General features: G+C 57.0%; 11 protein-coding genes across 11 annotated transcripts; 7 read left to right on the top strand and 4 right to left on the bottom strand.

Moving 5' to 3' along the window:
• Positions 1-1,460: 1,460 nt before the first annotated feature.
• GLRG_10359 (short chain dehydrogenase) lies at positions 1,461-2,571 on the top strand (the record flags this gene model as incomplete). The annotated part of the gene is made up of 3 exons (XM_008101044.1): positions 1,461-1,584; positions 1,676-2,006; positions 2,115-2,571. 3 exons carry the CDS (start codon positions 1,461-1,463, stop codon positions 2,569-2,571), a joined length of 912 nt encoding a protein of 303 aa, XP_008099235.1.
• Positions 2,572-4,374: 1,803 nt separating this feature from the next.
• Positions 4,375-5,469, top strand: GLRG_10358 (uncharacterized protein; the record flags this gene model as incomplete). The annotated part of the gene is made up of 1 exon (XM_008101043.1): positions 4,375-5,469. One exon carries the CDS (start codon positions 4,375-4,377, stop codon positions 5,467-5,469), a length of 1,095 nt encoding a protein of 364 aa, XP_008099234.1.
• A 727-nt stretch (positions 5,470-6,196) lies between these two features.
• On the top strand, positions 6,197-7,191 carry GLRG_10357 (uncharacterized protein; the record flags this gene model as incomplete). The annotated part of the gene is made up of 2 exons (XM_008101042.1): positions 6,197-6,441; positions 6,873-7,191. The coding sequence occupies 2 exons, from the start codon at positions 6,197-6,199 to the stop codon at positions 7,189-7,191; spliced, it is 564 nt and encodes a 187-aa protein (XP_008099233.1).
• A 508-nt stretch (positions 7,192-7,699) lies between these two features.
• GLRG_10356 (short chain dehydrogenase) lies at positions 7,700-8,837 on the bottom strand (the record flags this gene model as incomplete). Its single annotated transcript, XM_008101041.1, has 3 exons — positions 7,700-8,268; positions 8,329-8,397; positions 8,456-8,837. The coding sequence occupies 3 exons, from the start codon at positions 8,835-8,837 to the stop codon at positions 7,700-7,702; spliced, it is 1,020 nt and encodes a 339-aa protein (XP_008099232.1).
• A 2,804-nt stretch (positions 8,838-11,641) lies between these two features.
• On the top strand, positions 11,642-13,045 carry GLRG_10355 (arrestin domain-containing protein; the record flags this gene model as incomplete). Its single annotated transcript, XM_008101040.1, has 3 exons — positions 11,642-11,719; positions 11,825-12,709; positions 12,803-13,045. 3 exons carry the CDS (start codon positions 11,642-11,644, stop codon positions 13,043-13,045), a joined length of 1,206 nt encoding a protein of 401 aa, XP_008099231.1.
• Positions 13,046-14,271: 1,226 nt separating this feature from the next.
• GLRG_10354 (origin recognition complex subunit 6) lies at positions 14,272-15,457 on the bottom strand (the record flags this gene model as incomplete). Its single annotated transcript, XM_008101039.1, has 2 exons — positions 14,272-15,220; positions 15,276-15,457. 2 exons carry the CDS (start codon positions 15,455-15,457, stop codon positions 14,272-14,274), a joined length of 1,131 nt encoding a protein of 376 aa, XP_008099230.1.
• A 704-nt stretch (positions 15,458-16,161) lies between these two features.
• On the top strand, positions 16,162-16,905 carry GLRG_10353 (uncharacterized protein; the record flags this gene model as incomplete). The annotated part of the gene is made up of 3 exons (XM_008101038.1): positions 16,162-16,282; positions 16,365-16,683; positions 16,743-16,905. 3 exons carry the CDS (start codon positions 16,162-16,164, stop codon positions 16,903-16,905), a joined length of 603 nt encoding a protein of 200 aa, XP_008099229.1.
• Positions 16,906-17,007: 102 nt separating this feature from the next.
• GLRG_10352 (tRNA wybutosine-synthesizing protein) lies at positions 17,008-18,258 on the bottom strand (the record flags this gene model as incomplete). Its single annotated transcript, XM_008101037.1, has 1 exon — positions 17,008-18,258. One exon carries the CDS (start codon positions 18,256-18,258, stop codon positions 17,008-17,010), a length of 1,251 nt encoding a protein of 416 aa, XP_008099228.1.
• A 327-nt stretch (positions 18,259-18,585) lies between these two features.
• GLRG_10351 (RNAse P Rpr2/Rpp21/SNM1 subunit domain-containing protein) lies at positions 18,586-19,173 on the top strand (the record flags this gene model as incomplete). The annotated part of the gene is made up of 1 exon (XM_008101036.1): positions 18,586-19,173. The coding sequence occupies one exon, from the start codon at positions 18,586-18,588 to the stop codon at positions 19,171-19,173; it is 588 nt and encodes a 195-aa protein (XP_008099227.1).
• Positions 19,174-19,586: 413 nt separating this feature from the next.
• Positions 19,587-21,100, top strand: GLRG_10350 (ZPR1 zinc-finger domain-containing protein; the record flags this gene model as incomplete). The annotated part of the gene is made up of 2 exons (XM_008101035.1): positions 19,587-19,715; positions 19,769-21,100. 2 exons carry the CDS (start codon positions 19,587-19,589, stop codon positions 21,098-21,100), a joined length of 1,461 nt encoding a protein of 486 aa, XP_008099226.1.
• Positions 21,101-23,431: 2,331 nt separating this feature from the next.
• On the bottom strand, positions 23,432-27,105 carry GLRG_10349 (glycerophosphoryl diester phosphodiesterase; the record flags this gene model as incomplete). Its single annotated transcript, XM_008101034.1, has 3 exons — positions 23,432-23,563; positions 23,621-26,814; positions 26,874-27,105. The coding sequence occupies 3 exons, from the start codon at positions 27,103-27,105 to the stop codon at positions 23,432-23,434; spliced, it is 3,558 nt and encodes a 1,185-aa protein (XP_008099225.1).
• Between the last annotated feature and the right edge of the window lie 173 nt (positions 27,106-27,278).

Here is a 27,278-nt window from a genome sequence, read left to right as displayed (position 1 = left end):
AGGGCTGCGACCCAATGGATTTCGACAGTAGGCGAGCTCACACGGCTCACTGTGAGACTTCTACGAGATGCCTTCCACCAGGGGGTTAGCGCAATCGTGCTGTCGGCCAATTTGGGCACATCCTCCTTTGCATGAGCCTGGATCGGCTATTGATGCCATTGAACCTCCCGGGTACACGTTGAAAAAGGAGAAGATGTACGTGGCATCAGAGGACGGTTGTACGCGTTGTACTCCAGCGGTGTAGAGATGATGCAAATGGCACTCATCTCGAAGCAGTATGCGCAAGCAGAACAAGGGATGCCTCGATCTCCTTCGTATGTGCCAGGGGGTCTCATACATCGTATATCGGCTATTGGTAATCTTTCCAGAAAGACCAATCTATCCTTGATAGAATAAAGTGTACATCTTCTAGAAGGCCGGGCATTGGCTCAGAACCAATGGATGTCCGCGTTGGCACTGCAAAATCATGCTTTCAGCCGTCATACAAGGTTCGGCGATGCTCTTGGCACGGAAATGTACGGGCGTAAAGTAAAGCCTGCAGCAAAATTCTGCATTCAGGAACAGGAACCCGCACAATCGACGGCATGCTATGTGTATCTTGGTGTGCTTGGCCAGCGCAGGGCTGTGTAACTCGTGCGCAAACTTCCCACGGTGATTATATTGAGAAGCCGGGGACTACCAGGGGCTGCTCGAATATGCTGCCAATAGGACATTCCATCAGTGCTGTCAGTGTCTTGACTCGGGCTCTTGGCTGGACAAGTAGATGAGCACTTTTCCAACGCTGATAATAAGCACAAACATTCATTGAGCGACAGTTCCAGTCATTCATTCAAACTTCTGCTTCTGGAAAGAAGAGTGTAAATGGGGACAATGGCGGTCGCAAGGATAGTACGCCTCCCCGGCATGTTGCAGAGGAAATCCCGACATGTTGCTTGCTGGGTTCCGCCCAGCCACAAGCTGTTGGAAACGCGCGGACCTTGTCGTTCACCAACACGGCGACAGTATCTCGGCCACCACAGATCTTCATGGGCCGACGCTGCAGACAAGATAAGAAAAAGGTAACAAATGTACTCTGTATCATCAGTGAGGGGTTTCCGGTGGGCTTTGGGCCTCCGAACCGGCCGGGGAATCATTTCCGGGCGGGTGCCCCGCTGATATCTGGGGTAACACCACCAATAGCGGACCGTCGTTTGACAGGTGGTGGGGCCTCCACGTCCCATCCCGGTGAGCCTCGGCCCAACCCATCTCGTGTGTTCCAACCACCTTCTCCGTACATGTCCATCTCTCTCACCTCACGTCCAACATCCTTTTCTGATACCTTCAACAGCCAACTGCGCCACTGGCCTGCATTTTATTTGTTCCCATTTCTTGCAGATATCCAAGCATTGGCACACGCACCTTCTCGAAACCCGCAAAATAACACCCTCTTGTTCAATCCATCTACCCCCTGCTCCATCATCATGTCGGACAAAGCGCAGCAAAGGCTCCAGGCTCTGGGCAAACATCTGGATGCTCCTCCTCCCCTCAAGATCGCCGGTCCCTCTGCGGCACCCCGGGTCCCGGGCAAGGTCATCATCATCACGGGTCAGTCTAACCTCCCGAAGCTCTGTGACATGCATGCTACACGCCAAGGACGCGCCGCTGTCAAAAGTGTCGTCTGACACTTGGAAACCAGGCGCAAACTCGCTCATGGGCATTGGTCGCGCCTCGGCCCACCAATTTGCCGAGAACGGCGCCCGGGCAATCTACATTTGCGACTACGCCAATGACAACCTCGAGCCGCACAAGAGCGAGCTCAACAAGCTGTATCCCAAGGTCGACGTGCACACCCGCCAGTTCGACGCCGCCGACGAGACCGCCGTCAAGGAAGTCGTTTCTCACGCCATCACCACTTACGGCAGGCTAGATGTCTTTTTCGCCAACGCCGGCATCACCGGGCCGCACAACGTCTTTACCGACATTGGCGAGGAGGACTTTATGCAGAACATGCGAACTAACGTCTTGAGGTGAGTAATTGGTATTTATATATACACACTCACACACACACACACACACACACACAAATACTGCCACATCTCATGCGGCCGCGTCTTATATACTGAACCCGCTCCCAGCGTCTTCCTTGCCGCCAAGCATTCGGCCCCCGCCATGGCCAAGACGTCGACCGAGAAGAAGACCCCCGGCGGCAGCATCATCCTCACCGCCTCCGTCGCCGGCCTCCGGTCCAACGCCGGCACGACCCCCTACTCTGCCGCAAAGGCCGCCGTCATCTCCATCGCGCAGACCTGCGCCTACCAGGCCGCCGGCTCCAACGTCCGCGTCAACGCCATCTGCCCGGGCCTCATCGAGACGGGCATGACGTCGCTCATGTACGACACGGCCCGCGCCCGAGGCACCCAGAGCAAGATTGGCCAGGTCAACCCGTTGAAGCGCGGCGGCCACGCCGACGAGATCGCCCGCGTCGCCCTCTTCCTCGGCAGCGACGAGAGCAGCTACGTCAACGGCCAGGCCTGGGCCGTGGACGGCGGCTTGAGCGCGGGACACCCGTACGTGCTTGGAAAGCTGGCCTGAAGAGCGTGAAGCGACTTTCGACCATGTCTTTCTTTCTTTTTTTTTCTTCTTTTTCTATTTGCGTCGTCTTCGAAGCGGGTTGGGGTGTGTACTCATGTTATTAACAGGCATATGTTTGAATACGTCATATCTCCAGAGGGAACTTTTGAAGGCGTCGTGCCCGCATAGAGCATGCGACGGCTACGTAAGACGCCACGCGGCCGAGGCTATGACATGGACCATGGGGCTGGTCTCACAGAGATTGGAACGAGGTTAGGATAGGATCCGGCGGGTGCGTGGCCCTTTGGTGGTGCCCAGGGTGGACTTTCGACGAAGCAACTGAAAGGTCATTGGGCGGGCCAGGCCGCGAGGAGGAGGAGGAGGAGGAGCATGGTTGCGTTGGCCCTGTTGATCTGCACTCAGCACTTTATCAGGGATCTCCACTGGGCGAGCTTGAACAAATCTGGATGCCGCTACCACATTCCATCTTCGAATCCATGTTCCGGCGCCTCTCTGGTGGAGAAGCAAACAACCATATCGCGTTTCCGCCGGTTTCCTCAGCTACCTTTATCTGACCAACAATACGCGTATAGCAACGTAGCTGCGCCGCCAGACAAGGCAGCTTCGTTATGTTCACTCTTGCTTTCGTTGGCCTATGATGCGGCCCAACATGTTACAACGTCAAGCTTCTAGAGTCGACCGTAGCCTGAGAGATCCAGCATAAACCAATCTAGCAAACTCTGCATGTCGTGCGTGACGGAGACTCTCGTTGGCTTCTCAGCAGGCAAGGCCAGCAGGCACCGCAACTGGACGAATCTGATGTTACCTAGGTAGATCTCTTCTCCTCTCCAACCAGCCCCCGCCCCCCAACATAAAACGAAGTAAATTGGATTCCAGACAAATCTTGACATGTTGGGCCAAGCGGCCTCTTGGCACGGGGAATGGCCGCGTAATGTAGCATCGTTTCCTCATTTCCTCTTCCACTCGTCGTCAGCCTCCTACAAGTCGACACGTCCGTCCGCCCACATCCCGAAGCGCCCTACATTCAGATTAAATCACCGCTCGTCTCCACGTACCGGGGCTGGACCCACACATATAACCCGATGCTATACTCCGTACTCATGACCACAAATCGCATTGCGCGGATCTGAACGGCGCCATGTGCCGCGATTTTAATCGCGTCCGTCTCCATTGGACGGCAGCTGAGAGCCGCATCGGGAGCGTAGACAATGCCCTTCTTTCGGGTCGCTCTCCTGCAGCACGCGGGGGGGGGGGGGGGACGCAGATCCCTCCCAATCAGCCACCGGTCCGGTCCGACTGCCAGGATCCCTTCCCACAATCCTCCCGTCTGCTAGAGCGTGCCACTGCTTCACCGCACCTCCCATGCATCGGTGGAAACAACATTGGGGGAAGATGACGGCGGTGTCTCGCGAAACGCCCCCTTTCCCGAAAGTGTGGGGGATTTAGGCGTCTTGGCTTGGTCTGGCATGTTGTTGCTTCTTGCGTGCCTCGTGCTCGATCTTCCTCCGAGCTGCTCTGGGGGACTCATCGAGGGGCGGAACACTGCAACGGCTGTCACGCCAAGACGTCGTCGTGAACAGTACGGGGAAGGCAAAGAGAATGCCATGGATCACGAAAACGCCAAGACTGAGTGTTATGAGAAGGAAGCAGGTTTTCCTCCAAGACGGCGAATCCACCTCGTATCTCACCAAGCTCTTCATCCTTGCTCTCCTTCAGTCTCGAGTCTTCCGTAGGCCGTTACAGACCTTGGCTGTTTTCTTCACTTGTGAGCATTTTTCCCGCCGTTCATCCTTCAACCTCATCATGACGCTCCGCTCCGTTCTCGCGGCGGTCTTGGCCATCTCCCCCCTCCTGGGGTCCGTCGCCGCTCACGGCAACCACTCCCCCGAAGAGATCGCCGCCGAGCTGGCACTCCGCGACCTGGTGACAGTTCACGGCAAGCGCGCCCTCGACGCCTGCTCCGGCTCCCCCGCCGCCCTGGCCCTCAAGCAGCGCGCCCTCGAGCGCCGCGCCGCGACCGCCCAGCAGCTGCGCGACAAGCGTGGCCTCGGCGGCCAGAAGATGCACCGGAAGCGCGACAAGGCCGACCTCGAGGCCTGGGCCGCCATCGACCACGAGTCCACCGAGGGATTCACCCTCGACACCGCCATCGAGGACATATTCGGCTCCGACGTCACCTGCACCCTCGTTCCCGAGTCCATCATCGGCCCGTACTACGTCGAGGGCGAGCTCATCCGCACCGACGCCACCGACGACCAGCCCGGCGTGCCCGTCCATCTGGACATCCAGTTCATCGACGTGGCGTCCTGCACGGCCGTCCCGGAGCAGCTCATCGACCTCTGGGCCTGCAACGCCACCGGCGTATACTCGGGCGTCGCGGCCGCCGGCCAGGGCGGCCTCAACACGACCTTCGGCCGCGCCGTCCAGCAGACCGACGCCGACGGCGTCGTGCAGTTCGACACCATCTTCCCCGGCCACTACGTCGGCCGCACCACGCACTTCCACATCATGTCCACCGACGGCGCCGAGATCCTCCCCAACGGCACCTTGGAGGGCGGCACCGCGCGCAACATCGGCCAGCTCTTCTTCGACCAGGGCATCATCTCCGAGGTCGAGGCCCTGGCCCCCTACAACACCAACACCCAGGCCCTCACGACCAACCTCGAGGACGGCATCGCCGCGGACGAGGCCACGGCCGAGTACGACCCCTTCCTCAAGTACGTCAGGCTCGGCGAGGACCTCAACGACGGCCTCCTCATGTGGATCACCATCGGCATCAACACCACCGCCGACCACAACGACGATGTCAGCGCCGCCGCTCACTACTACGAGGGCGGCGGTGTCGACCAGAGCAACGGCGGCGGCTTCCCCGGTGGCCCCGGCGGCCCCCCGTCCTAATCGCAGCACTCCTACTGCTGCTCCCGGCACCGGATCCGCTTTAGACGACTCCTACTACGTCGCTTGTATTGGAAAATGTTTATTGCTGCTGCTGCCTGAAAAAAAAAAAAAAGGATTCTGCTAGAGCCCCGTAACCCAATGGCCAGCTTGGTGCGTGTACATACTTGAAGAGAGCCGTGTGGATTCGGCTGTTGTAGCCTCGATTAGGTTTAGCTGAGGGCTGAGCTTGGTTATCGAACATCTGGAAAGGGGACATCTTGTTTCTTTTATATATAACTATATATGTGTATATCATTGCTTTTTCTCATATACTCCAGGATGTGAACTGTATAGTGATTGCGAGATACCCACAGTCCACTCCTGCATTGTTAATCCCCATCTAAAAAAACACCACTTGCCGTATGGCATCGATTCCAGCAACGCCGTCCATTGTTACGGAATCCGCCAGTCAAAACACGATGCTATCGGCGGCAGGGCGGGATTGCCGGCACTGTCTCGGGCCGCCGAGTGCCCCTCCCCCCTCCCCCCCGGTAACCCACAGCGGCCCCACCAACAGGAAACAACCCCCCGACGTTGATGTACCCGCCGTCCACTCAACCCCGAACAAAGGAAACCCCCCTTAATTCACACATCTCATCCTGTCCCTCAATTCCAACAAGAAACCCCCTCCGCCCCCTCCCGCCGAAAACTAAAAACAAAATCAGAAATAAATATATAACAAATCAAAATGGCGACCTCGGGCATGCACCACGCTCACTGCGACGCCAACGACGGCTGCAAGCTCGCCTTCCAGTCCTCCCTGCCCCTCTCGGGCGCCGCCTCGGCAACGCAGTGCGTCCTCCTCATGCACGGCTTCAGCGGCTCGAGCGACTACTTCCAGTTAAAACGAGGACCAGGCGCACGATTCTTCCTAGTCGATGTGGATGGCAAGACAAAAGTTTCGATCCCGATCGCCCATGAAAACCCGCTCAGGTGCATGGACTGTAATAGTATTCAATCTCCGTAACCATTACTGATGTTCGTACCAGACCCGTCTAGAACTAGGGGGCCCGTCGCGGTGTAACACAATAAAAATGGCATTGCGTTTCCGTATTGTAGTTTTATTTCCAGCTAGGTGCATATATTGGTACTTATGTGAAGGCGGAACGCCCCACATTGTATGTTCGGTGTCAATGATTGCAAGACTACCTCCCAAGGTCAGGAGGGTCCCGCCCGTAGACCCGGCTAAGCAATCGCTCTCTCGAGATGGTATAGCGCCGTGGTGTGTTTGAGAGTGTGCCGCCGTGACAGAGCAAAGATCGTAGGTCCCGGTTTGGGGTGCAAGACGGCGTTCTGTGTAACTTAGCGAAGGCGTTGACACTTACTGACCCCGACGGGCTGTCTCAGTAACCCGACGAGAAGAGGCGGCAGGACGAGCCCTTCTTCACGGGCATCAGCGCGCTGTGCGACCCGGCGTGGCTGGCGAGGCTGCTGGCGGACCACACGCGGTACGACCACCGCGAGGCCATCGAGGCCATCAGCGTGCCGACGCTCGTCATGGCCGGCCGCCGGTCCGGGTGCTTCCCCCTCGAGGGCATGCTCGAGACGGTCAGGCGCGTGGAGAAGGCCAGGCCCGGCCTGGCCAAGGCGTCCGTGTTCGAGTCCGGGCACTGGCTGTTTTACGAGCAGCCCGAGAGGTTCAACAGCGAGATTGTCGAGTTTGTGGGCCAGTGCTCCAAGTGAGTTGGGTCTGTGTGTGTGTGTGTGTGTGTGTGTGTGTGTGCGTGTGTAGAAGAAGAAAAAAAACGGCACTAGAAGACGGGAAATGAGCCTATAGACTGGAAGATAAAAGTGGGAATGAAACGACTTATGTGATGGAATCAAGCAGATGATTGACTCTTGTATTTAGCCAAGAGAACCCCCAACGAATTCTGGCTTGAGCGAGCTGTTAACCGCAACGAGACGGTGCTGAGACCCGATTTGGAAAGACTCGGGAGCCCAGCTTTGAGAAGAGGCCATTGAACCACGCATCTTTCTCATCGGCAGTGCATTCCGTCCAGTCTTTGAAGTTTAGAGCCCTTCCCGCCCCTTCAACTGATTTCGAGGCATTTTGGGTCACAGCCGCCGGCAACGTCCCCCCCCCCCCGGCCAGCGCAGAGAAGCAGGTTCAAGAAACCAACAGTCTATTAATCCTACAGAAAAAAAGGGGTTCATGCCAACCGCCCACTGCCGCCATTTCGTGCACCCCCAATCACGCATCGTCCTCGAGCCCGACCAGCTTCAGGCTCTCGGCCCACAGCCTCTTCTCGGTCGGGGGGTCGTAGGCGGAAGGCGCGTAGCCAGGGCGGGCTATAAAGCCCTCGGGCGTGGCCTCCTCGGCCTCGGCGACGTCTTCGAGGTACTTGCCACCCTTGCCCTCCAGCTCGGCGGCGACGGCGGCCCAGACGGAGGTCGCGGCGCCCTGCTCGGGCGTCTTCATCACCCGGGCGATCTCGGGATCCTCAATAATCTCGTCCATGCGCCCGGCCGGGTGTCTCTGAAGCTCCGTCATGATGCCGCCCGGGTGGAGGCTCAGGGCGTGAAGGCCCAATGGGCCGTAGCGGCGGTCGAGCTCGTTGGCGAACAGGATGTTGGCGAGCTTGGACTGGGAGTAGGCCGCCCAGGGGTGGTACTCGACGGCGCCCTCGAAGTTGAAGTCCTCGAATTGGATCCGGCCCTGGCGGTGGCCCAGAGATGAGACGGAGACGACGCGGGAGTTGAATTCGGGGGTCGAGGAGGCCAAGAGCGCCGGCTTCAGGAGCTGGAAGAGAAGGAAGTGGCCTTTTGTTTTCAGTGTTAGTTAGTGGACATTGAGTCGGCGCAAGGGCTCGTCACGCTTACCGAGGTGATTGGTCCCGAACTGGGTTTCGAGCCCGTCGACGGTCTTTCCCTGGGGGCAGGCCATGACACCTGGCGACAGAATTAGAACCCCTCTCAACGGTGTTACTCAGACCGAGTCTAGCCTTACCGGCGTTGTTTATGAGCACATTCAGCTTGTCGGACTTGCTCAGGAAGTCGTTTGCGCCCCGTCTGACGCTTTCCAGGGAGCCGAGATCCAGCTCGATGACTTGGACCTTTCCGGGCTTGCCGTCGGAGAGGATGTCTTTGGCAACTCGGTCGCCCTTGGCGGCGTCGCGGGCGGTGATGTAGACGTCGGCGCCGGCGACGTGGAGGGCCCTGGCGGTCTCGGGGCCGAGGCCGCCAGGGGAGCAGCCCGTGACGATGACTACCTTGCCGGCCCACTTCCCGACGAGGCCTTGGTCTTCAATGATCCGAATGGCCGTGGGGCGGGAGTCCCCGGGGCCGGTGGTTTTTCTGTGCTGTTCATAGTAGGGGGCCAGACGAGACATAGTGGTGAAGGTGGAGTGGCGGTGGCTGTGGGAGGAGGGTTTGATGATGGAGGCGAATCGGTAGATGGATGCGAATGCTGGTATGGTGTTTTGTTTTTCAAGCAGAGGACAGAGGAAGGCGGCATGCTGTTGGAATTTCATCATCTCGTTGGTGTCGGTGAACCATGGAGTTTTATATCAGAACGAGAGCGGCCGCAAGAACCGCACTCCTGCTCCATACTGCCGGTAGCCATGAACTGTGTGACGCCATTGAACGGAGCGCCGGAGTTAAGGCCATAGCAAAATGCTTGCCTGATTGGGCAGCCAGAGCTTTGGTGGCGCCATCATGGCGATATTCCTTGTGCCCACTCTGTACATTCGTTCGATAGCTTGAGCAGATATTGTATGCACGATGGAGGACATAACGCAGTTAAGACGTCTCTAGGGGGATAGGCGGATGAGGTAATCGGCCGGCGATAAGGGACCACTTTTGGCGCTCGTGCTGCTGCTTGACAGTGTAGCTAGCACGTGACGATTGGGTATACCTACAGGTACCTACTACCTGTACGTAGGTTCGGCCCCGGTGGCTCGTGCATTCTCCGTCTCCACTCCCGAGTTGCTACACCGACCGGTTGCCCGCCCCCTTGGCTCTGGTTGTCCCAGGGCTGTTGTGCAGGCTAGCAGCAGCGTATGCTGGCGTCTAGGGACCACAGGGTTGAAGTCATGAGCGGCTGTCAAAGGCACGCTGTTGTAAGCTAGGATGCTCGGGAGACTTGCCCCCGTAACATTCCGCGTTGGTACGAATGGACGCGACGAATGGATTGGGTATCCCTTGTGAGAAAGGTATGGTGATGATGATGATGATGATGATGAATGACCAAGGCCCGCAATGGAAAGTTCCTAAACCGGGTATCCGTGTCTGTAGACCATGGCCCCGTCTGATGGTTCCTGACTCATACCACCACCGTATTGTGTATTTTATCGGTGATTTTATCGGTTGCAATTTCCCCATCCATGATATCCATGTTCTGAAGTGGCAGCAAGCACGGCAATTGTGGTGGTGTAATGGTGCACTTCCACCCTAACAGAACTCTCTCTACCTGCTGTATCCGTAGAATGGCGTTAGAGGCTTTCCCCGCAGGCGTCCATCGTCCCAGCATTTGCTTTGCTCCCTGGTCCGGACCCCCGTCCTGACCCGTTCCTTTCCAAATCCCCCTCACGAATCTCGGCACCTCTTCCTGGTCAGTCACGGCCGCGAAACCGGGTCGAAGCGATTAGGTAGACGATCCAGAAAGCTTCATTGTTTGGTGCAATGTTGTTGGCAAAACCTGCTGGTGTACGGGCAACCAACAACACCTCCAAAAACAAAACACCAGCCATCACGACGACCGCCAATCGCCCCCCCCCCAAAAACTACATTGTGGCTTAAGGGTAAAGGCTGTAGGTGCTATGCATGCTCCTCTCTCTCTCTCTCTCTCTCTCTCACCTTATACTGATCCTCTCATCTGTCTCAGCGGCTGAGCAGCGAGTGATCCAATCATTGCCAACATCAACACACCCGAGTGCGAAGCGAGTCCATCCTACAGGAGCAAAATAACCGTCATTCAGAGAAAGCCTACTATGTAGACGGGTACCGCCTGTGGTCGACAGGTTCCAAGAGCAAGAGCAGCAGCAGTAGCAGCCTCGACATGGGTACAATATCTCATCTCGTTTTCTGCACGTGAGAAGCCGAATCTACGCCCAAGAAACCGTTTCACTCGGACCAAGAGCCGGTCGGCAAAGAAAAAAAAACAAGGACGGAAAGGATAAAACAAGCTGCAGAGACCGGCCAAGGGACGGGACGTGTGCACATGCTACACCAACCCACCCGCATAATTCCCTTCCCTTCCTTGCTGGGCAGTTTTCCTCCACCGCCGCCACCAACAAGCTCCACGCCCACACGTACCTACCATACCATCATCCCTCCCTCTATCCTCTAGGTATCCAAGGTACGGATACAGCCCAACCCAACCGCACGCTATTACCTGCCACCATCAGCCCCCCTCATATTCACACACACACACACATCCTTCTCCAGAGCTTCTCTGGCATTGTCTTGCTGACGAGCGAGCCTGCTACTAATTACTGCTTATTCTTACGGATACACCTTGAGGGGGATCGGTGAATAAGCTGCATCAGCCCGGATTGTACCCACTCAGAGCTGAGGTACCCTGATTTCTAGGTTCGCCTTGCTGAGTTACCCAGCTTTCCACGATTTTCCTGGGCCCCCAGACCGAGAGAGGTTCCTGTTCCACCTGCTCGTCAACCTTCTCGACTCTTCTTCTCCTTCTCTTATTCTTCTTCTAATTGCCACCCCGCCCGCCCACACTACCACAATCGCTCGCCCGCCCTTCCATCACGTCTCTATACTCCGCCGTACGGCGCTGCTTCTCCAACCCCCCCCTTCGACCTTTGCGCGCCAACGTCCCATCAACGCTCATCTCGACGCCGGTCTGTGCACTAACCCTCTCCCATAGCGCCCTGACGACGCCAAACAGGCTCCCGGCCGATTGTGATCTGGTTCATGTAATGCCGCCGCTGGGCCTTGCGCTCTGCTCTTCTTGCTGCTGCTGCTGCTGCTGCTGCCCCTGCTGCACGCCTCCGACAGCTTGGACGCAACTGTCTCGACCCCACACCCACAAGGCGGCAACGCGCGCAGCGCCTAAGACGCACGACTGCCGCCCACCCACACACATGAGAACCTCATCTTCATCTTCTGTCCAACGCCTTTACCGCTCTCACCCCCACAAGCGACTGTCTATCGCATCCCTGGCGACTCAGCCAGCATGGCCGCCTTCGTGAGGGTTTCTGGTCCCCCCAACAGTAGCTTTCTCGTCGGCTACCCGGGCATCTCTGCAACCCTGGTATGTGTGCTTCCTCTGTGGTGTGATGACGTCGGGGAGGCTGGAGTCTTGCCTACGTACGCTTTGCGCAACCCTGCTGACATGCTTCTCTCACCCGTAATCCAGCCCCGAATCGAAGGCAAAGTCGAGATCCGCCCGTCACAGGGCTATTCCATGCCCGTCGCCGTTTCGCTGGTGCGCATTTGTCTGCAGCGACGAGAAACCATCCACCCCGCCGCCGAGAACGTCGCGAAACGACACCTGGGCACACCGAGAAGAGAGACCACCGACGTGGTCGGTAAAGAGCTTCTGCTGTTCCGATGCCAGTCCGGCAAGGAGGCCGAGAGCGTCATTGCCATGGATCTGCCTTTTGTCCTTTTTATCCCCTTTGGAAGAGGCGGCGAGGAGACGAACCGACGAATACCCCCCGCATCGCTTCAACTCCCCAGCCGGACCGCTGAGACGTACTACGAGCTTGTAGTCACCGTCCAGCAAGGCCACACCCTCCAGAACAAATACTCCTTCCCCATACCCTTGCAACGCTACGACACCTTGTCGACCTTCGGCATGTACAACAAACCCGAATCGCGCCAAGTCAGCGACGCGAGCGTCGTCACCCTGGGCATCTCGGTTCCCAAATGGAGTTATGGACCCCTCGACCCAATAACAGTCTACATCAAACTGGTACCGAACCCCGACTGGATGAAGAAGGCTTTGAAGGTCACCATTCAGAAGATCACCGTCACTATCGAGGAGGAGATTACCTACAACCCCGAAGGCGACGAGCCGACGAAAAAGGTCAACAAGGTCGCAAAGAACATACAGCTGGTGAACACAAGAATGCCAGAGGCAGGCTATGCCACCAATGTCGGCTTGGTCTTCCCCTCCAAGGACCTGCGCGACCCCGATGGCATCATCCGAAGAGGAAAGCCCGCGTTTCCCCTCTACCAAGTGACATCCTTCACCACGAGCTCAACATTATACAAGATTGAATTCTACCTGACGGTCAAGGTGAGCTGGCCCGATTGCCCCCTCTCATCCACCATGCCTTTTTCCTCTTTTTCTTCTCTTTTTTTTTTTTTTTTTTGCTCACGATATCTGCAGGCGCAACTAGGTTCTACCAAAGACTTGGTAGTTCGACAACCGCTCGTCATCTGCCCGCTGGACCAGCAGGCATGTAAAGAGGAAATGGACGCCATCGAACAAGCTGCCAAGGATGCCTCACAGGTCGACCCGAACAACCCCATGCTCCCTGCCCGCTCGATCGTCTTGGCGAATGACCGAGAGTCAATGAAGACGCTAGGCCTGTGTTTGGTAGGAGGGCAGAAAAAGCCGTTGATCGAATGAAGGCCTCCGAAATCGTGCGGAGTAATTATATGAACGGAATGGCGGGAATCTCGGCTCTGGGCTGCGGGGTATGAGACCGGCTGCATACGACGGCCGGCGATCTACCCTGGAACGGCGCGAGTCGAATCCGGCTGCTAACATCCCAGCGCCCAGTTCCAGCGTTGGACCTGCGAAGCTATAGCCACAACGAGCACAAACTAATGGGACGCTGACGTCAGCGTTGAACACGACAGCTAACGGAGCGAAGGGGGGGAAAGCGGGAAAAAGAGCGTCGGGAACGGAAAGCTCGGGTATCCTCTGTCTAGACCTGGAACAGGCGCATCGACGAAATCATACCCTTGGCGGGTGGTCTTTTTTACGGTTCACCCACGGACCTGCGCGTCGGCTCTTGTATCGCGTGCTTATTCGGCAGGCGGGACGGCGTCATCATCATCATCATCATCACGGCACGGCGTTGGCGGGGTCTTTGGCTAAAGGGGGTCTTTGGGGAGAACGACGATTTCAGGCTCTTGCGGCATTTTGGCAGAGCACGTTTGGACAAATACTATATTACGAGACGATGAAACTTGGGAAGATGGGGGCGGCGTGCGAGTTGCCCAGGGGTGGGAGGGGGGAAGAGGGGAAGAGAAGAAGCCTGTTTGTTCAATGCTGTACATACCACATTCGAATGAGGGATACAAGAGACGAGTAACTCGGGGGTGGGTGTCCTCACTCCCCAATGATACAGTCGACTGGGCCAGCCTTTCTACCGGTGAGTCGGGCCTCTCTCGTGTGGTGGGGGTTTGTTCGAACTCGTATGAGCGTCATTGAGGGGCTATCCACGAGTTGGCCCGAATGCAAACAGTGGAATGAATGGACTTCCCCCCCCTCTCATTTTATTTATATTTTCCATCATCTTCATTTCATTTGTCATCTTCATTGTGAGAAGCCAAGAACGGACCAAGGGACTGACTGTCGGGTGTTTGCGACCTTATGATATGCCGAGGTACAGGGGGCAGAATCCTGCAGAATCCTCTAATGATCCGAGGACTCTGATAAGCGACCATACCATCCGGTATTGTTTTTCGGTACCTAGTTACCGTGGAGGTGGAGCGTATGCGGCTCAGCCGGTACCGCCCGGCGCCGGATCCTTCCGACATGCACAGGTGCTTCCGCAACGACATCAGAAGCGAGCTCCCTCCCGGTGGCCGAGGCAGGTTTTATGATACCACCTCCTCCTGGCCCACTTAGACGTCAACCTCCATGGCCTCCCCGCCTTCCTTCTCCAGCGACTCGATGCGTCTGAGGATGCCTTCCTTCCATATCATGTACTCCTGGCGCTTCTTCTCACTCAGAAAGTCGTACCGATCTTGAAACATGCTGTCCGCCCCGCGCACAGGCGCCCTGTAGGGGCCCTCAGCCCGCCGGTGGCTGTCGGCAATCACGTCGCCCGCCTCGATAATGTCGCTGAGACTGAGATACCAGTCGGCCTCGAGCCACCCGCGATCCGTGACTTGCTGCACCGCGTCATCAAACTCCTTGGCCGTGACCGGCGCCCAACCCTCCCACGCCTCGTCCTCGTCCATTCCCCTCGAGCCCACCGATGCTCTCGCCTTGGCGAGGAGATCGAGGATGCGATCCCGTTCGGGCTTGTACGCCTCGCTGCCGACCTCCTCCCCCGTCTTGAGCGTCTTGACCTGCTGCGTGACGAAGAAGAATACAGCCCCGCATAGAGCGGCCAGGTTTGCCCTCACCCACGCGTCGCGCGTTCTCCGCCCGCCGGGAACGACAATGTACTCCATGCCGGCCAGCATCGTTGGCCCCAGCTGCCGCTGACCCGTCTCCTTGCAGAGGAAGCGGATGGTCGGCTGGATCCAGAAGTGGAGGCCGGACTTGTCGGAGGGATAGACGGCCTTGCCGGTCGACTTTGTCGGCGTGTTCGGCCCGCTTGCGGGGTTGCCGGAACGGAATTGCGCGAGGGACCGCTCCTTTGTGGGTGTTGGGCGTTGTGGCGTCCTGACGGGTGAGTCGATCCCGTGCCTTTGTCTGTGCCGCGGGGTGCCGTTCTTGCCTGGTGTGCGGTTCAGAGCGGCGTTGGGGAGGATGTTGTCGAGGTGGCTGTAGAGACGCTTGTAGATGCGGGGAGGGATTGGGGGCCGTGGCTCGATCGGGGGGAGGTCCAGTGTGATCTTGAGTCTTTTGGGCATCAGTATCAAGGTATTGAAGCACGGATCGCATTCCGGGGACCTACCTATCGCAGGCGATGTGTGCACAAGCGTATAACCGCCCAACTTCTTCGTCTGCTTTGAGTGTGCTCGCCCGGTGCCTCGACTGTGCCAGGAGGGACCCCGCAAGTTCTACCAAGGACGGCGGTAAAGTTGAGCCATGCGTGGGCATCAATGAGAGGAGCGTTTGCTCTATGGATCGGTTCATGGTGGGTGGTATGGGATTTGAAGCCCGGGCTGTGTTGGATGAAGAGCTTTCGCAAAACGCGACTGGGACGCGTTGCGTAGCGGGCGTTTCTTTCTTAGGTCCCCGGAGGTCGGCAGATGATGACAGTTGTTCGGACGGACTCCTCCAGATTGTTCCACTGTCCTGCGGCTGCTTGAGAGATCGATCGATGTAGGAATGAATAGGTCTCTATGCGAGAAAAAAAGAGCTGAGGAGTAAGGTGGTGTTGAAGATGGGTTTGTTGCGTCACCCAAGGCACCACGGCCACCCAAGCTTAATTGGCACGCGACGGACCCTGGGCCAGAACTGATTAGGCCCCTGTCAGTCGCCGATCCATGCATCTGCCGTCCCCCCAAACTCCCCTTAATCGGCCATTTTGGACGCCACCTGTTCCAACCAAGCAAACTTCCATGTTCCCCATTCCCCATTCCTCCCCCATTCCTTAGCCCGTTGCTTGTGCTCTCTCTCTCCTCTTCGTTCTCGGCCCAGCTTTTTTGTGTTTGCCAAGTTCGTGGATCTACCCGAACCCGGCTTTCTGTTTTACCTCATCCGTGGCTAAGCCCTATTGTGTATCTTTACCCGCGCGTGTCCCGCTTTTTGTTTTGTTTTAACATCCGTGCTACGTGTCGTCAACAAACCGAAGCTCCATCACGACTTGATATAGCTACATCGTGGGCGATCCGACCATGCACACCATCCACCTCGCAACCCTGGTGCTCGCCAGCCGCGCCTTCGCCCACGGCGGCGACCACAGCCAGAAGCCCATGGTGGACGAGAACGCCGACTGGATGACCAAGCACATGGCTGGTATGTTACCGACCAAGCTCCCCCAAGGGTCCTCCGCCCTCCAATCGTCGACCCGCGCGCTGACATGTTACGTTTCCGCCAGAGGAGCACCATATGGAGGGCTGGGATGCTGCATCCTTCTTCACCCTGCACGATTACAACAGCGACGGCCTCTGGCAGGGCGACGAAATCCTGCGCACATACGGCCTCTTTGACGAGTCGAACCGCCACATCTCGGAGGAGAAGCGCTTCGAAATCCTCCATGACATCATGAAACTGTTGGACGCCAACCAGGACGGCACCGTCACCCGCTCCGAGTGGGACGACTTCATCCACAGCGGCAAGACGCTGCCGGATATGGGCGTCGGCCCGGGTCACCACGGCGACGACGAGTACGAGTACGAGATTCACCATTGGGAGAAGTGAGTGCCTCGTCCATCCCCGGTAGAGTAGAGGGAGAAGCTGACGGGAGTGACACCAGGTACCACGACGAGAACACCAAGCTCGAAGATCTGACGCACCCCGAGGACATTGAGCACTTCAAGAAGCACGAGGAGATGGAGGACGAGCAGGAGAGGTTAGAGCAACTCGACCAGATGGCCGTTGTCGAGGGCAACATCCCGCAAAAGTTTCGGCGGTCATAGCGCTCGATCCGCTCAACCCCCCCCCACAAGGAAGGATGAGGTAGCAGGCGGTACAGGCCGACAACGTTGACGGGAACGAGAGATGAGCGATTCACACGACGGTTATGTAACCTTATTAGATATTGTAATATGTACATCAAAGACGCAATGCCAGACGTCGGGCGCGTACGTCTTGACTAATTCGACATGCTCGACCATGGCGGCTCGGCCGCTCTCCGTCGCTGCCGCCCAGCCGTCGTACAGGCTTTGAATGTTTGCGCGTCTCGGTTCGATGTCATGAATGCCGACATTTTCGTGGAGATGCAGCCAGCAGCCTTCAGGGGATGTGGCTGTCATGTCCCACGCCGGCCGCCACGTGGGCTCGCTGGTCGGGAGCAGCCCGCCATTGACGTGTAGGATATCGACCGGAGTACCCGAGGCCCGGATGTCTGCTATCCTGTCTGCAGCTTTCTGGTTGTCTTGGAGGAAAACGACGATCTGCTCGTCGCCCGTGAGGAGTTGGGCGGCGGGTAGCTCGAGGTCGGCACCCTGGACAACCCTGACCCGCCAACCGTTGGCGACGGCACCGCGGCGCAGGGCCTCGACGCTCCACGGGTTCAGCTCCCAGCAGAGGACCCTCAGGCCGAGCTTGGCGTACGAGAAGGTGAAGTAGCCGATGCCCGCGTACAAATCCACCGCCCAATGCTTCTTGAGCGAAGACGCGGTGCGACGGCGATGAGACATGGCCTCGGGGACTGCGTGGCTGTGAAACTCGAGGAGGCGCGTCTTTTCCTTGATGTTTCCCCGGCTGAACATGGTCCAGCGCGGGGCCCATGTCTGATAGATGCCGTTCTGTTTGGTTGACACCCAAAAGGCCGTCTCAAAGTCCTCAGACGAGGGCTTGGCTGGATTGATGGGAGGGCCAAAGTCGCCGTGCAGGATCTTGAGGCCGCTGGGGGTCCGGAGGATGTTCTCGCCCTTTTCGACGGCGATCCCGTCGTCCGTCTTCGCGCCCGTCTGGAGGGGGATTCCTTCATTGATGGCGAGGTGAGTGAGCATGCTCGAGCCCGTGTTTGAGACGTCCCGCAGGATGGCATCCCATAGCTGGTGAATCTTGTCGTCAGTGATGTCGGGGTGGCCAAGGAGAGTGCGCCAAAGGCCCTTATCGAAGCTCCCGCTGGGGAGGAGAAGCATAGGCTCGTAAATGGCGAACCGTTTCGGTGTTTGTTGGTTAAGAAGAGTGTCCAGTTCATCAGAGGTTCGCCATGGCTGGGCTTGCGGGGGGAGTGAGAGAAGCCAAGCTCGGGTTGCTGCCGATATTGGGTTTTCGGGCTTCGGCTTCTTGCCCCTCGGCTTGCCATTGGGGGCTGCCATCGTTCGCTTACTTGTAGGTCAGGTAGACTTGAGAAAATGTCACCAGGACCCCCTCGAGCTCAAACGTCGTCTTTGGCAACGTGCAGAGTGCAGCTCACGAACTCAACCAAAAAATCCTACTCTTGCAACTCTTTGGTGATTTCAGACGACGTTACAGGGGCTACAACGGCTTAGACCCCTGTTGGGCACCCTGAGGTCCGCTAGCGACAAGTGGGTCAGGCGTCGCCAACGAAGCAAAGACACCTCCATTGTCCGGCTTCTGCTCTTTCACCGTTGTTCCCTTCATTCTTGGATCTGACCACGCTCCGTCAAGTTGGGAGAAACATCATGGAATCTTCAACTCTGCCGGCGCATCTGAACTACCTCAACGATGCGGCTCACCTCCTCAGGACATCTGCCCCCGAGACTTCGGCCTACCTCATGAACCACCACAACGAGCTAATGTTTCTCAACGACATTGAACAAAACGACGTTCGACGGCAGCACGTCTGCGGTGCTTGCGGCCACATCATGATCCCCGGCCAGGGCACTGCACTCAAGCTCGAGACCGAGAAGGCGCTGAAGAGGAAGCGACGCGGTGTCCAGTCGCGAGATCCCAAAGCCAAGGATGAGCCTCGGCCTCGTGTTGGGACGCGAAAGCTTTTCAATTGCGGAAACTGCAGCCGAATCACCAAGGTCTCATTCCCCCCTCCGCCGCCGATCCTAAGACGCCGGGAAAGGCGTGAGCAGCTCTCTGCGGCCAAGGGTCGCCAGTCTTCGATGGCCGAGCCAGCTAAGCCGGCAACATCCAATTCTAGCAGCAAGAAGCGGGCGAAGAACCGCAAGGCCGGGCTGCAGGCTCTGCTGAATCAAGCCAAGACGTCGTCCTCAGGGACCAGAAACTTGAGCCTTGCAGATTTTGGACGAATGGGGTGAGGAGTAATGAAGAAACAGAAGAGAGAAAAAAGAAAGAAAAAAGAATCGCACTTGCCAATATCCCAATCCTGGGGAAACACGGCTTCCAATTCCTAGAGCCCGCTCCGCGGTTCCGTGCCATGACAAACCGGCCGGCCGGCGGGCTATTCTCGGGAATATTCTCGAAGGCTGCCTGCCTTGGGAAGGGACCCGGGACCCGCTCAATGACACACATTGATGCCCATCCTGCAGGGCCTGCAGCTGCGATTGCCCCTCCAAAAATTTCAAGACCCCGCCATCGCCATCCCACCGAGTCACTTGCTCTCCCCCCCCCACGACCGACAACAAAACAACGCCGCGCAACTTCAACAGAAGAACTACCGGCCCTCGGAACATTGCGCGTATACCTACCTACTTTTCAGAAATCAGTCAAGATGGCTGTCCCTGAGTCCAAGACGACGCCGAACGAGTTCTTCCAGGCCATCGGCTCCAAGGTCGACGGCAGCGATGACCAAAAGGTTGTCGAGGAGATTGAGTCTCTCTGCATGAACTGCGGCAAGAATGTGAGTTGCACAAGAGCCTTGAACCAATTGTTGTATGCTAAATCTGCGTCCAGGGCATCACAAGGCTGCTTCTGACGTCGATCCCCTACTTCCGCGAAATCATCATCATGTCTTTTGCCTGCGAAGAGTGCGGCTTCGCCAACAGCGAGGTCCAGCCCGCAGGCTCCATCCAGCCCAAGGGCACATACTACGAGCTTCGCTTGACCGCCATGGAAGACTTCTCCCGCCAGGTTGTCAAGTCCGACACTGCCACCGTCAAGTTCACCGAGCTTGACCTCGAGGTGCCCGCCGGCAAGGGCCAGCTTACAAATGTTGAGGGTCTGTTGACCACCGTCATCAATGATCTCGAGTTCGGACAGGAGGCACGTAAGGAGCAGATGCCCGAAATCTACCCCAAGATTGCCGAGATCATTGAAAAGGGCCGCGCCATGCTCGAGGGCAAGTCGTTCCCCTTCCGCGTCACCGTCGACGACCCGGCCGGTAACTCCTTCATCACCCCCGACTTGAAGGATGGTGTTGGCAAGTGGGAGAAGCATGAGTTCATCCGTACCGCTGAGCAGAACGCGGCCTTGGGTATCTCCAACGAACAGGCCGCTGAGCTTGCTGCTGGCGCCAACCCCGGCCTCACCGCCGAGGGCGACATCATCCCCAACGAGGTCTACAGCTTCCCCGCCAGCTGCCCGGGCTGCATGCGCCCCTGCACCACCCACATGAAGATGGTCGACATACCGCACTTCAAGCAGGTCGTCCTCATGTCTACCGTCTGCGACGAATGCGGCTACCGCTCCAACGACGTCAAGACCGGTGGCGAGATCCCCGAGAAGGGTGAGAAGATCATCGTCAAGGTCAACGGCCAGACCGACCTTGCCCGCGATATCCTCAAGTCCGAAACCTGCGCTCTGGAATGCCCCGAGCTCAACCTGGCCGTCAACCCCGGCACCCTGGGCGGCCGCTTCACAACCATCGAGGGTCTCCTGACCCAGGTCCGCGATGACCTTCGCAGCCAGATCTTCGAGGCCGACGGTGGCTCCGGCGGCTCCGGCGGTGGTGACTCCCTCGCTCCCGAGGAGAAGTCCAAGTGGACTGCCTTCTTCGACGGCCTCGATGAGGCCATCAACGGCAACCGCGAATTCACCATCGTCCTCAACGACCCCCTCGCCAGCAGTTTCGTACAGCCTCTGGTCGACCCGCCCGCCCCTGACCCGTCAATCACCCGCGAGTACTACACCCGCACTCACGAGGAGGAAGAGGAGCTTGGTCTGCTGGACATGAAGACCGAAGGCTACGAGGAGGACGCTGCCAAAGAGGCCGCCGAGAGAGATCAGGCGAAGAAGCTCGCAGAGCTCGACAAGCTCCTCGACGCCAACATGGGCAACACCTCATAGGGAAAGCGGGATCCGGGTATGTGATGCGGCGAGACTTTTTATGACGCGTTTGGATTTTAGGTGACGACTGAATAGGCGGACAGGCGGGCGGGCGGAATGACAAAATTCGTACATGATGATGATACCTACGTATAGATGGGTTATTTGAAGATTTTGAGGGCTTTCCAATAAAAGAAAAGAAACGTTTTCCAGCACGTTCTGATGCATGCTTCTCGACCACTTTGCCATTCCAGTTCGTGGTCGCGCGGAGTAAGACCGTCGGCGACCATGGGCGACCCTATGTGTATATATATATACATATATATAAGAAAAACAAAGCGCTTGTCTCTTCATTAAAGAACCTGTATAGGCTAGCCTCACGCCACACAATCACCATACCCACTTCACCCTAACTATCATAATGATTCGCAAGCCTCATCGCTACCTATGCGCTTTGTTCTATCCCAAGGACAAGGTTGTGGTCGACGACAAAATACATGGGCTTCGCTGACGACTTGGGGATCCATCTCGTCCATGGCAGCCGTCCGACGGGTGGTTATACGTCGCCGGCAATGCATTATTCCATGACTAACAATGAAGCTCTTCATACCTACACTCGTCTTGCGGCCCATTCCAACACTTCGTCTTGTCATTCGTCATTCTCGCCCATGTATGAGTAGCGTTCCAGCTCTCCGCCTTGCGACTGCTATTGACTACCTAGGACAGACTGACTCCCTCTGATTCGAGGTGGAAAAGGAGCCCGCGACATGTCAACACTGGAAGGGAGTGTTGAATAAAAGGAACGAGCATTGCCAAAAGGCCTGACAAGTCGCAGGACTCTGCGAGGAGGCCGCTCATGGCCCATTTTGCAGCGACCTCATAAGGAACGTCGAGATGACCCGCATCGCCTGTACGCCATGAAGGCGGTGCCAGCTCGACAAAGCGGCGAAGATGGGGAGGGGAACACCAGTAGATAAGGATCGGCCTGCGCTTCCTCAGTGGTGCCTGACTTGGTCCAAGTAACCTCCTTGCCCGTTTCCCTGCCGCCTGTCTCTCCGGACTCTGCGACTGCGACTGACCCAGCCGCCAGGTCGGTCCGTTTGGAGGAATAAGGGGGTTGCCGACTTGCGGGGGTCATTCAGGCGCACTGCGTGGCTTCTAAACCTGCGAGGCGATGGAGGAAGATTGCAGTCTGAGAGAAGGCATAGGGCGAGGCAGATCTCGAGCGTGCAAGCAGAGTCCACGTGGGCATTGCCAGTGAGTAGTCGGACGTTAAGGTCATGTATGTCTGGCACCGTCTCGATGGGGACACCAAGAGCAGTGGCCACAGTCACAAGGTCTCTGCCATGTCTGGGACCGTTTCCTTCGGTTGAAAATCGAACCGGCAGCTCGTCGGCGAGCTGAAGGTCCCAGAGAAGAAGGTGGTCCTGTTGTTGGAATGTGTCGACGCCCGAAAGCGGCACAGGGGCGCTCCGCTCATTTCGAATCGCATGTTAGGACAATCATCTTGCGAAGAGTTCTAGACCTGGCCTCGCTAGGTGTTCGGTTGTCCACTCTGGCGGTATCTTATCGCGTCTGGATGAATTGACCGAGATCCATCACCGACAACAGAACCTCTCATAACCATCAACTCGTACTATTCGCTCACCTCTCCCTTCTATCTCCATAACCCCTTTACGAAATTCATTCTCTGCTTTCCTCTTAGATTCCTTCCTCGTTCAGCGCTAGTCTGCCAGGATACGATTTCCTATCATGCGACCCTGGCCGGGGAACGGCAACGTCAACTGACAGATTCGCTCAACATGGCTGATCACAGGAACGACCTGTTCGAGAACGACTACGGACGCCAGTTCCGGGTACGAGAATATGCCATCATAGCGGGATTGATCATTCATCGGTCGGCAGGAGGTCTCTCGAAACAGACGCTTGTGGAACTGGCCAACGACGTAGACAGAGAGTTGAAGGACTACGCCACCAGAAACCACAGCACCTCGACTATATATAACCACGTTCGACGAACCCTCCTTTCCCACCCAGATTCAGAACTCTCATCTATCATCGCTATCCGAGCACACGTTTCGGTTGACAACTCCAAGAAAATCGCACCTGCTCTCGTACAGAAATTCAAGTCTGAGAACCCCGCTAGGATTATTCCAGTTGAGATTTCCTCTGTATCCCAGAGACGTGTTTAAGCCTCATGTTCTCTCCCTGTACTACGCTATGTGTTGAAAGCTGGCCGGAAATGCCTCACGGCCCCAGCTAGATATGCCATTCCCGCTTCCCCGGTACGCTGTACCATGCAAAGTAATCTGTTCATTTCCTCCCTGCTGTAGAACAGCAGACATTTCTTTTCTATGATGAGTCATTGGTCTCCGAACCCTCCGAGCTCTCGCTCTCGCCACTGGCCTCGGTGGTCGTAAGTCCCTTTCTGATGGCGAGGACGTTGTCTACGATGACCGCATCGATGCCCTCCTTCACTTGGCGCTACGGAAAATGATGAGTACTGGTCACCATCGATCAGGAGAGGATAAGAGCACTTACTTGAACCATGATGGGGTTGTTGTTCAACGTTCCGTAACTGACACAAAGGAGACCACTCTCCTTGACAACTCTGACCAGCCGGGGACTGTTGATGAGCGGCTCGGCGGCGCTGACAATTCCAATCAAGTTCCAGCGACTGGCGAATCGGATGGCCTCCTGCAGGGAGGAAGCTCTGATGTCGCCGACAGGGCAGGTGCCTGCATCGGTCAAGAACATGATGGGGATCGACGGCTGCTTGAAGCTCAAGCAAAGACAGATGTCAGGGTTGAAGGAGCTAAAGATGATGTGTCTGTTGCCGGCCAGGTCGTAGACCTTGGACAATACCGTGTCGCAGAACGAGTTCAGCTCGACGGCGTACGTGTCCATCTCCTGCTCCTCACTCTCATGAAGCATAGGGTACTTCATCTCAATGTTGAAGCCAATGTGCTCGGGGAGTTGCCGAAAAAGGTCCTCCAAGGTGGCGAATGGTGCCTGGATGAAATTTCCACGCGAGTTGGCCTTGTAACCCTTGTTCTTGAAGTCACGCGTGTGCTTCATGCGCTCCTCGAGACTGCCTCCGTTGACGCCGTCGCCAGCGTATCCCATGGACAAAGACCGCTGCCTGAGGCCCGGCGCATTGTTGCGAACCTTCTCAATTCTCTCGTTGACTGCATTAACACCATTTGTGCGGTTGGAGTCGGGGTTGATGTGCAAGAATTGCTCCAGGGTCAGAGTGTGGACTGGTGCATCGATGCCAGTCTCGCTGACAAGGAAATCATGGTAAATAACGGGAACATGGTCCTTGGTAAGCTGAACGTCGAATTCGACGTACTGAGCGCCCAGGTTGGCTGCTGCGATGAACGAAGGTACCGTGTTCTCTCCAAGCTGGAGAGATTTGTTGCTCGTCATGTTCTTACCCATGCCGCGGTGACCAATGACCATCGTTGTGGCAAGCTTCTTCCAGTAAGTCTGCTGCGAATTGATCTCCATGTTGGGATGCGAGAAGGGCGTGACGACCAAAAAGTTGAAGTTGACAGTGCCGATGACGTCCAGGTTGTTCGCCAAAATCGGCACACAGACATCGCCCTGAAGGTTCATGCGCTTCGTGCCCAGGGTGGGTTTGATGGAAGAGAGGAGGGCCACGCCACGTCCGATCTTGTTCTTCTCATTTCCAGAGTATGTAGGGACAATGTCGAACATCAGCTTAACCTGGGCGGGATCCACCGCCGTGAACACGATGGGCTCCGTCGAGACAGTCTCGTGGACAGGCAGGTCAACAATGACGGGCTCACCCTGGGCTCCGCTGGCCGAGACAACAATAGACAAGGCGGTATCGAGCTCGGTCAAATGAGCTTCGGTCAAGGGCACGCGGTCGAGCTTGACGGCCTCGAGGTTCTTGCGCATATCCATAGATCCGAGGCTGACGAGAACCATGCTCTTATCGGTCAGATAGCGATGGCCGAAGGTCTTGACCGGCTCAACCGGACGGACATAACCGTCCGACTTGCGGCCGTCAATCGACGAAATGTTCTCTGGCGACGAGGAGCGGGGAGAATTCTCGTTTATAGAGATCTTGAGGCTGCTCGTGGGCTGTATGATTTCGGCTTCCGCTTGGTTTGCCAGGAGCCTGGCGATGTCCAGATGGCCACGCAGCGCAGCGTGTTCTTTGGCTGTCCAGCCGGACGAGTCAGCTTTGGCGACGACTGCGCCAGAGTCAACAAGCAACTGGACCACTGCGAGGTGACCGTCCACAGCAGCAACGTGCAGTGGCGTCCAGGCGTACGTGTTCTCCGCAATCTCGAGGTCGGCCTTTTGCTCATCGGTACCCTTGATCAATGACTTGGCAATCCCATCGTGGCCGAAACGCGCGGCAAGATGCAGGGCGGTTTCGCCCGTCTTGTCCTGCCAGTTGATGTCGACGCCAGCTTCGACGAGCATCTCTACGATGACCTGGTAGTTGCACTTGGTGGCTATGGCAAGGACAGCACCGGACTTGGATACTGTTCGTCTCATTTCGGCCTTCTTGACACTGACGCCCTGCCAGTTCTCTCCCTGGAGAAGGGCCTTGGTCGTCCGAGGATGCCCGCCCACGACGCTCAAATGCAGAGGGGCGTACCCGTCGTTGTCCTGCCATTCGGGGGCGTCGATGCCGTTCTCGACGTTGAACTGGTTCCACTCTTGCATCTTGGCCATGATAATCTGGCAGACAACCACAAAACCGAACCGGGCAGCATAATGGAGAGGCATCCGTCCAAACGAGTCCCTCGCGCTGAGTGCTTCTCTGTGCTCAGGCTTCAGGGTGTCGAGAAGATGGATGAGAGTTTGAACTGCCTCGTCGTCTTTGCCGAGCAGTTTCGTCTCATTTTGGTTGAGCGCCCGAGGGGGGATCGTTTGCGAGACTGCCGGCTGAAGGTCGTGGGTGGTGAACTGAGTGCCGATCGGGAAGGGGTAAGACTTGGGCTCATTGTCAGGTTCAGAAGACTTGGTGCGGCCGATATGGATGACGAGCCTATGGATACAGTTTCGATGGTTGATGTCATCGGGCTCATTGATAGACGGCAGCTGCTCGATAAGATAGGCCATACTCGCCCTGGACCTCGCAGCAATGGAGCGCTGCAGCAGGTTCAACAGCAAGGTCTGAGATGCCTGCTCAGATGCCACGTTGCCCTCCTTCAAGCCATTCTTTAGCGACTCGACGTCGTCGTTGCGAATGGCTTGCTCGAGGGTGTCGAGTTGGCTCTGCGACAGGGTCAACATGGCCTTGGAAGAAGCGCGGCCGAGCGACCGCACCGAGCGATCGGATTTGGAGTCGTCGACGACGCGGGCTTCGCCCAGGGCGGAGATCCATTTGTTGACCTCGGCGAGGAGGCGGGTGCCTGTGGAATCCTTGGCAAAGGGCAGCGGGTCGACTTTGGTGGAGATGTAGCGGTGCTGGGAGCCGGTCGCGGGAAGCTTCTTGTCGAGCTTCTTTGTGATCTTGACGAAGCCTCTGCGGTTGATTTCAGCGAACCAGTTAAGGTTCCTCAGCATGATGCGCATCTCGTAGAGAGCGCCCATGAGCTCCTCGGTCTCATCCTCATCAAGATCGGAGACGAGGTCGTGGACGCGGCCATAGCGGTCGTGTAAGAGATTGAGACGGCGGACGGCCTCGCCAAGCTTGCGGTTGTAGAATCTGTCAACGTCTTCGAGGTTGCGGTCCAGAGCAAAGAAGAATTCTGCAAGATGCGGTCAGGGGATGGGCTACGCCCTCACGGTCCGGTTCAAGTCCGCCCACCTGCAAGATCCACCTTCTCTCCATCCTTGGCCGATTGCGCCGCGGCCTTGATCAGCTTCTTCAGGCCTTTGTAATTGATGTAGAAAGCCGCCCATTCGGGGACTTGGTTGCGGGGGAGACTAGGGTTTGTGTCAGCGTTCTCCTCGAGAGGTTGCGAAAGAGGCCCCAATACGATGGAGTAATTGGGGTGATTTCCGGGGGAAAGGAGGGCGCACTTTCTGCCAAACTTCATGATGAAAGACGTCTAATTCCGGGTATCAAGGGTTGTTTGTGATGCTGTGGCGTTCGGGCTTGGCGATAAGGTCTAGACGATAAGACTGAAGAGTGCTGTAACGACAAATACAGTTGCTGACGACAATAACGGGACAAAAAGGGACGAGATGACAGCTGCTTAGAGGCAGATGA

This window comes from Colletotrichum graminicola (assembly GCF_000149035.1).
Source record: "Colletotrichum graminicola M1.001 genomic scaffold supercont1.59, whole genome shotgun sequence".
Classification (NCBI taxonomy): domain Eukaryota; kingdom Fungi; phylum Ascomycota; class Sordariomycetes; order Glomerellales; family Glomerellaceae; genus Colletotrichum; species Colletotrichum graminicola.
Note: the sequence above shows the minus strand (reverse complement) of the source record. Positions and strands in the feature narration are given on the sequence as shown.